Source organism: Hesperophylax consimilis, chromosome 25, assembly GCF_061612785.1.
Source record: "Hesperophylax consimilis isolate HC1 chromosome 25, BYU_Hcon_1.0, whole genome shotgun sequence".
Taxonomy (NCBI): domain Eukaryota; kingdom Metazoa; phylum Arthropoda; class Insecta; order Trichoptera; family Limnephilidae; genus Hesperophylax; species Hesperophylax consimilis.
Window position 1 is genome coordinate 21,200,936 of NC_142860.1, and position 9,356 is coordinate 21,210,291.

The 9,356-nt window shown below is 34.4% G+C and overlaps 1 protein-coding gene across 1 annotated transcript in view; it reads left to right on the forward strand.

Moving 5' to 3' along the window:
* Positions 1 to 7,500, forward strand: part of Meltrin (disintegrin and metalloproteinase domain-containing protein meltrin) — a 219,648-nt gene extending 212,148 nt beyond the window's left edge. The window contains exon 17 of the mRNA XM_089646892.1: positions 230 to 7,500. Within this exon, the coding sequence (XP_089503018.1) occupies positions 230 to 3,365 (3,136 nt within the window). The 3' untranslated portion in view covers positions 3,366 to 7,500. The remainder of the gene's footprint in view (positions 1 to 229) is intronic.
* The last annotated feature ends 1,856 nt before the right edge of the window (positions 7,501 to 9,356 follow it).

A 9,356-nucleotide genomic window follows, 5' to 3' on the forward strand; every position in this document is an offset into this window, starting at 1 on the left:
TACATCATATTTCTCACCTAACACAAAATGAGAAAGCATTATTTTTATGAGACCACGTCAGGCTGAGATATATATCTCCCAAAAAGACTACAGCTATTTGTTGTCTGTGAAGAATATATCCCAAAATTTCCCGAGGGATTAATGAATTCATTCATTCCTGCATTATAATAGATATCTCTGTCATAACTTTTTATCAATAACAAACTAATTAATCTTTTTTACTTTACAGGAACAAATCACCTACGAAAAATAATATCCAACGAGGTATTTCCCGGCCGAGCTGCTTCGGGCTTTCGTCTCCATCGCCGCCTTCCTCCACCTCCCCGCTTTCCGCCCCCGCCCTCTCTCCCGACGACATGAACTCGAGCCTCTTGCCTACACAAACCCCCACTGGAGCTGACATCCCGTCCCTCAACAACCACTTCTTCGGACAGTTCAAAGGATTCACCCTCTTCCCCATCCAGAAACGAGAAGAGTCTTTCGGAAACTCAAACCAAAACTTCGCCATCGAAAACGAACAAAACAATGCCGCAACCGTTTCGTCTTTTACAAACAAGCCTACTTCTCCAAACAAAGGTTCTGCTGTTAAAAATGCTGTGAATTCGTTGAATCGAAGCGCAAACCAGACCGCGCAGATCAACAGGGCTCCTTCGTTTAATAATACTCCCAAATCACCGAATAATTCGCAGAAATTTCCGCAGAGATCCGCTCCCCCTGTGCCGTCGGTTCCCACGGTTGCAATTAAGATTCCAAATGTTCACCGGTCAAATACTCAAGCTGCAGATGCTGCGAAAAGGGGGACTACGCTAGATAGATCAGTTACTGAAGTTCATAGACCCAAGTCTGTTGCGACCGGAGTGGAGAATGCGAATAGTACTTCCGTAGCTCCCGCTCTGCCTCCATCTAACCCCGGACTGCATAATGCTCGACCCATTATTTCAAATCCTATTTTGGAAGCTTCAACATGTACAGCTAAAGAGTTGATCTCTCCTTTGAAGAACAGCAGCGGGTCTGGTGGAAGTGTCGTAGTTCCCTTGAGAGCAGCTCCCACAGTTCCTCTTGCCACATCTCCTACAGCTAATAAAAGACCTTTGAGCAGCCCAAATTCTACAACAAATGCTGTGTTCATTATCCCTGACGAACCTACAGTCAAAAAACCCAAAGAAGGAAACAACACTTTGAACAGGATCGCTTCATTTTTGAAACAAGACAAGTCTGCAGATAAAGAGAAGGCAAGAAACCCCGTAGAGAGAAGCCATTCACTTCCTAAAAATCCAAATCATCAAGTCAAAATTAATAAAAATATTGATAAGAACGCTCTGAGGAATCTACAGATATCAAATCCGATTTTACAGAAAGATATTGACATTCCTTCTAATTCAGTTCCTGTTGTATCGGACTCAGATGATTTGGACGACCCAGCTAAAATGGTTGTGATGAGAGCTCAGAGTATGAGAGGTCCAGTTTTAGCTCCCAGGCCAGCCATTCCCACATTTGGTTCTATGAGACAAGCCTCGGGAGTGAAGAGACCCACTTCTATTCCTGTGGGAAATAGACCAACTTCACCACCTCCCCCAAGACCAAGTGAACTACCGGATAGCAAAGGAAGAAAAGACATTGTAAAGAAAATCCCGGGCATGCCTGGATATCAAAACCCACCCATTTTCGGTAGAAATCATCAAGATAATAAGAGCCCTGAATATGATGACTGTGTTGCCGAAACTCACGCTCCATTGGCTAACATTAGTGAGGAAACATCTCCAGATAATATTTATGCAATCATAGAAGAGAGTCCACCTAATTCATACCCTAAGCAACTTGGGAAAAAGAATCCTTTGTCTGTTGTGGGATCTAAAACTAATCCATTGCCCATTCCCAATAACCAGCATAATACTCCGGAAAAGGGTGGTAAAGTAACTTCTGGGAGTGCAGACAGCATGGGGCTGTTGGGAGAAATAGTCTCGGAGATCCAAAACAGAAACTTTGATTCTATATACTCTACGTCAACCTTGGCCAGGAAGAAGAAAGAAAAAGAGATGAGAGAGAAAAATGGTATCATGTCAGATGAAGAAACAGACTTTGATGATGCATCGACGACATATGCCAACACTTCCCATTACAAATCTCCGGGAAGTGAGTACAGCAATGTGAATGGAGTGAAGTCTCTCTCCAGTGCAGCTTCCACAACAAGTAGTGGATACTTAAATCCGTCAGCTGTTAATGTACCAGTTGGTAAAATACCACCTAAATCTGGCATAGTCAGTATTGACAAAGTGGACACTAAAACCTTTGAACCAAAATTATCAACAGCTCCAGCAAGTGACAAGATAGAACCATATAAACCTTTCAGCTCCTCGCTTCACAGATCTTTAGGACCTTTTGCAAGCAGCTACTCTAAAGAGAAAACACCCACTCTTCCAAATGCAGCGGTTATAGAGACCAAGCCACCAGAAAAACATGTCACTTCACCTCTGTCACCTACGCAGAAAATTACCACTAACTCTAAAGTACCAATGTTGGCGAGACAGAATACTCCCGATAAACTTTTGGATAGGCCCAATCTCAACAGACAAATTACACCACCAAATTTGAAGAATCTACCTTTGAGCCAAAATAGTTCCATGAGAACTACACCACCATCTCCCAAAACTACAAAAGCAACCAACAGGTTGTCATCTTCAAGCATGTCCGGAGTCAACAGTCCCGATTTGGTTTCAAGCTGTACTCCAACATCCGGTGTGAAATCCCCTGATCTAGTGAGCGTCAATGGAGGCTCATCTGTTCCTAAAACAACCAACGTAAACCAAGGAGTTATTTTAAAACCAACTTTACAAGTGGCACCTCCGGCCAAACCGTTAACGCAAATTCAAAAAGCGGCAGCAATAAATAACCTGAAGCCTTTAATAAAGCAGCTTTCAAAAACTGGCCTAAATTCGGCGGGTGATCAGAAATCTGGCTTGAGAAGTGCCCCAGCTCCCCCTTTGTCTAATTTAGGCGATAAAAAGAAAAGTGCTCCCGTTAGGCCGACTCCACCAAAGGTGATACAAAATTCTGCAGCGGACAAAAACAATTCTACCACTAATAGTGCCCTAAGTTCCAAATCAAACAGTTTTGATAGAAACCTTTCTAATTCCGGCAAAGCAAACAATGCAAGTGATGCTGGTAAAGTGAAACAAGCCCCCAAATCAGTGGCAACAAGCAAAATCGAGACTGGTTTAAAATCGAATCTAAGTACTGTGTTACCGTCTAAGCCTAGTTTAACCTCAAAAGTGTCTAACGTTGCTAATTTGCAACAGAAATTCGAAGCTTCAAAGCTCGGACAAGGTGTGACAAAGGTCCCGACAACGGGTGCAAAGAAAGTGTAATTAAATATTGTAATACTGATGACTTTTTACGAGGTGCCATTTCTCTTAGGCAGGGGCCTATTGCGTATATATTATTACAATGTCTTGGCTTTTCTGTTCACAGACTTTGAATCTTTGAAAAACGATGACTCCTGTTGAATTAAATATTGTCTACAGCATTTTTGACTTATGTATAACTAGCTACTACTCGGCATTTATGTAAAGAACCGCATGGGATCTTGTCTTCTTTTGTTGACAGATAGGTGAATATTTCGAAGCTCCATAAATCATGATTAAAACAAGCTCTTTATTAAAGTTGTTGCCATTTCAGAAAAATTTTCGTGAATTGTGGAGTTCCCCAAGGATCTGTTTTGGGACCCATTTTATTATTATATTTACAGTTTTTCTGCTTTATAGTTAAGATGAGTTGCTGTTAGCTGTGGCAATTTTTCGACTTAAGTAAAGGGTTAGAAGAGAAAGAAAAGACAAGAGGTGGTTGAAGGGAAGGTTGGACATAGGTAATTTAGGTTTTAGTTAGTTTTCTTATGTTATCACCAAAAGGGGACACCAAGACTGCTTTATTGGACAAAGTGAATTCTATCAGTAGTATTATTTTTTTTTCATTGGGGAAATATTTCTCCTACGATTATTTGTGTAATTTTTGGCAATTATTTTGTACCTAATTTATAAATTTGTATCTTTATTATTATAATCTCCTGGTTGCAGGATCAAATTTAAAAATGGTTTATTAGTAAACTACTTTTGCCAAAATTCTTATAAATATTTTCGAAATTATTAATTTTGTGTACATTACTTTATTTGAATGAACATCCCAACTGGGTTGGACATGTACACAAAGTTTCATTTTATAAAGTCAGCGGGAGGTGATTAAATTTATATAAATTATCTAAATATTATTATTTGTTCAAAAAATTATCCATATTATCCAATAGTGTCGATAGTTGATCTTTCTTTCTTATACGCAGCTATTTTTATAGCTTTACCCACTATATAAAGGGACTTTACAATATTAAAATATTATCTCTAGCTTTGCTACGCCTTATTTATATTAAAAATAAACATATCCCACTGTTTTTTTTTCTCTTTCTTTTGATTGAATAGTTATTGTAATCTTATGATGTATTTGGTGACCGGGTATGTCATGAAAAGTGATGAAACAAAAACTAGGTTAAATAGGTTACATATGTAACTATTAAACCTAGTTTTTGTTTCATCACTCTTAATGACTCTATATCACTTTTTAAAGGTGTGTTGAATTTTCATTTTGTTGAAATATCATGGAACCAATGTATTTATGTGAGTTAAAAAAATTTATTTGCATCGATGACTAGTGAGAACTTATTTTAAATAAATATGATAAAGACACGAAAAACATAATAATATTATGTTAATAAACAAACTAATTTTCGAAATAAAAAATGTAATTTTCTACATAAATAAAAAAATACAATATTGTATTTTTCCACATTATTAAAAACAACAATGTCCTCGTTCACATTAATAAAAATAAAATATGACTGTGCCATTTTCATCACGAGCGTAAAGTTCAATAATATAATTTTCCACTAAAATATATAAAATACAACATTGTAACTATCCACACTTTATTAAATGTAAAATAAAACAGTTAATGTGTTAAATGTTAAGATGCTTTTATTGAGCAATTAAAACTAAAAAGACAAACTGTGTTTCTTTGTATGGTAAGCTTTGGACCACAAATTTGAGCTTTGAGTTTGCAATTTAAAATAAAATAAGAATGGAACTGTTTTGTAACTTGAAACATTAATCATTTTTCTGCTGTTATTTAAAATATAACTCACTTATTGTTTGAAACATTTATTATTTAATTTTTATATATTTCAAACACAACTCATTTTTCAGATGTTATTAAAAATAAAACTCATATTTATATGCTGTTATATTTTAAACATAACCTCATTTTCCTGCAGCAACAGCATAATAAAAGGCAATAATTCATTATTTTTCCTAAAATACATCAGTTTATTTCTATCTGCTTTATTGTACAAAATTAAAAAAATATTTTTAAAATTATTACGGTAATTCTGTTTAGTAAAACATTGCTTATTAAGGCAATATTAAAGGCAAAATCTCATGTGACAAAATGTTTTCAAAACATTGAAACATTTATATAAAACATTGGGTCGTGGCAACAATGTTTTTTTCTTCCATCACCCACATTATAGCCATAACCCAATGTTTTGTTTAAATGTTTTGAAAAAATTTAAAACACTTAGAACATTTTTAGAAAGCAGTTTGATCTCGTGGAATAAAATCAACAAAGAAAATATCAAAAAATTCAACAATATTTCATTAAAATTAATTTGTAGTTTGACACTAAAAAAATCTAAAAACAACATTTTAAATTTACAGATTTTCCAATAAGAGGTGTTATTTTGAATAGCCCGCTATTTCGGTAGATGTTACTTTTGAAGCTGTCATTTTTTGACATTTGACAAGTAGAAACTACGCCATTAATAAAAATGGAACGATACACGCTTCAACAACGCATTGAAATTATAAAAATTCACTTGAGTGAATCAAATGCAAATCATCTTGAGTGATGAGGCCCATTTCCACCTCGGTAGCTTCGTCAACAAGCAAAATTGTCGCATCTGGGGCTCGGAAAACCCAAGAGTTATTGTTGAAAAGCCTCTCTATCCTCAACGTGTGACTGTTTGGTGCGGTTTATGGTCCGGCGGAGTCATTGGACCTTACTTTTTCGAAAATGAGGCTGGAGCAACAGTTACGGTGAATGGATTGCGCTATCGAGAGATGATTAATGATTTTTTATGGCCGAAATTGGATGTTATTGATCTGGACAACGTTTAATTTCAACAAAACGATGCTACGTGCCACACAAGCAACGAAACCATTGATCTTTTACGATTGAATATCAAAATAACACCTCTTATTGGAAAACCCTGTATTATTCCATCATATGACCGCGGATTACATAAACTTAACTCATAAAAGAACTCTATTACTAATGCAAGGATTATTACATATTATCTATCTTTACAAATAAAAAACCCCAGCTAAAAAAATATTTATTTATGTATGACAAAAAAATTATTGTGATTAATTTATATTTTACATTCAAATTGAATATTTTCTTTTGAAATTATTTGAAACGTCCAATGGAACAAGCAAGAAATTAATTATTTTTAAATTGTAAATATTTAGGTAAGTATAAAAAATGTAGAATTAATTTTATTTTCTATAATTTTGATTATTGGTGATATCGCAAAAAGAGTGCATTATCTTTTCGGTCTAAAAAACTTTCCCTAAAAATTTGCTATGAAATTAAAAATAAAGTTAATTAAATTATAGCCTTTTATACCATTTTTGATTTTCATAATATTAAAAAAAAAAAGCCTTTTGATATATTATCATAAAAATAATTCACGTTGAAATTGCGTATTTTGGGGCAATCTTTTTATATGGCAACATTGTAATACGGTCACTATGTAACGAATAAACTTTTTTATGCTGGTCAAATAATAATATATAATAATACGCCTTATTTTATTTTAACGTGTTGGGGTGTTTCACAGAATTTAAAATGTAACATTGTCATCAAATGGCAATCAGCGCCATTTTGTCTCTCTTTTTTACATTTGAAAGGCCCTTTTTTAATTCCAATTCTAGATCCATTTTAGCTTTTGAACAATTTTTGATCAGCAGAAAAGCACAACTATCATGTTTTTATGCTTGTCAGCTAATCACAACTAGATAGAAAGCTGACTGAACCTAGAATTAGCGTTTAACGGAGACCTTTCAAATGTAAAAAAAAAAACAAAATGGCTCTGGGTAATGACAATGTTACATTTGAATTTCTGCAAAATATTCCAACTTTCGAGAGTTATGCAAGACATTTAATGGTGGTTGCTATATTATGTGAAAACAAATATGATAATGTATGAGTTGGGATATTTTGTACATAAAAACCAAAGATTTAAACAATTAATGTATATTGTAGACTTTTTATAATATATATCAATACTTATAATATGTTGTGGAACTCAAATAATTTTATCACTTGTATTGTATACAACACACATTGTCCATCTATAACAAATGTGGCCTACTTAAAATATACACATATTAAATAAATCTTTTTTCTGTAATACAGACTTTTATTTACTTGCTAGCTGATGTGTACCCAGCGTTGTTAGGGGTTATTTATTTATTTATTTTAATATCAACGGTATAAAATACACCATATACAGTAAATTATAAACAGTGACATCAGAAAATATACAATTAACAGAAACTCTAGATGGATATAAAAAGTTAGAGTTACAAGTACATGCAAAACTTATTGGTAGACTAGGTTAAAGCCCAGCTACACTACTCGCGAAGTTGATCGAAGTTGACCGAATACGATAGTGTGGGCACGAACTTCACTTCGCTTCGGGCAACTTCGCTTCGCTTCGCCCGACTTCCGATTGTTGTCGGTAAATGCGCTCGAGTCAAAGGACTCGAAGCGTTACTCGCGAAGTTGCACGAGTGTGTGGGCACGCACTTCGAACTTCGGCTAACTTCGTCGAGGACTTCGTCGAAGCGTCGAAGCGAGTAGTGTAGCTGACACTTTACATTAGTATTGATTGAAATATATGATAGTATAGATACATGATATAATATATTACAATAGCTAAAATGTATGCATTTATATTCAGGTTTTGGTTGAAAGTAGTTACGTGCCAATCAAGCTGTTGGTTCACCTTATTGACTATTTTTATTGTTTTTTATTATTTATCTTGGCAAACAAAATAATTGGCAAACAAAAGAGCAAACTACTATCTCTAAACTATGGCGTCCCTCAAGGAAGTGTACTGGGACCGATCCTATTCATTATCTATATCAACGATTTAACTAACCTTACCATTAAAGGAAACATAATCAGTTTTGCTGATGATACTGTTTTATTATTTCAAGAAGAAAATTGGACGGATACATTTAATGAGGCTGAAAAGAGGCTTAGTGCACTTCAAAATTGGCTTAAAATCAACTCGCTTACCCTTAATATAAGCAAAACAAAATATATAACATTTTCAATAAACGCAAGGAGCCAACCAATAAAATCACTAGAACTAAAACTACACGAATGCCATGGAAATAATATACAATGTTACTGCCCCGTCATCGAAAAAACACAAAACATAAAATATCTCGGAGTAATAATCGACGAAAATCTTAGATGGGACCTACACATCAAAGGTATTACGGAAAAACTCACAAGCCTTATATATTTCTTTAAAAATCTAAGAAACGTATTAAATAAAAAGGATATGAAAAAGGTCTACTACGCATTATGTCATTCTCGAATTGAATATGGAATCATAGGATGGGGATCTGCTACACATACGTACCTACACAACCTGAATACGATTCAAAAAGGAATCATAAAGACCATATTGAAAGTACCAATTAGAACGCCTTCAATTGAAATATTCAATTCCTTTGACGTACCAAATGTACAGCAAATATATGCCAAAAATATATTATTGAAGCTCTTCAAAAATAACAAATCCTCTACTAGACTGTGTATGCATAACACTAGATCGAACAAAAATGATATAAAAAATATTCCAAGTTATAAAACCACATTCGGACAAAGAAACTATACATACTTTGCAACAAAACTCCATAACATCCTTCCCCAAGACATAAAACTAATAAAAAATCCTAATGAATACAAATCATTAATAAAAATATGGCTGAAAGAGGTCAATGAAAAAACCCTAATGAAAACACTAAAAACGATATAGAAGACACTAAAAACGACATAGAAGACACTAAAAACGACATAGAAGACAAATAAACCATATTTAAATAACTTTAGTCCGCCTCGGCACAGGACCCCCTAGTGAGGAGGACTAAGAAATACAATATTTTATACTTAATTTCACCATTATATTTTGTATGTAACAATTATTTTATATATGTAGTCGCTAAAATAAAAAAATA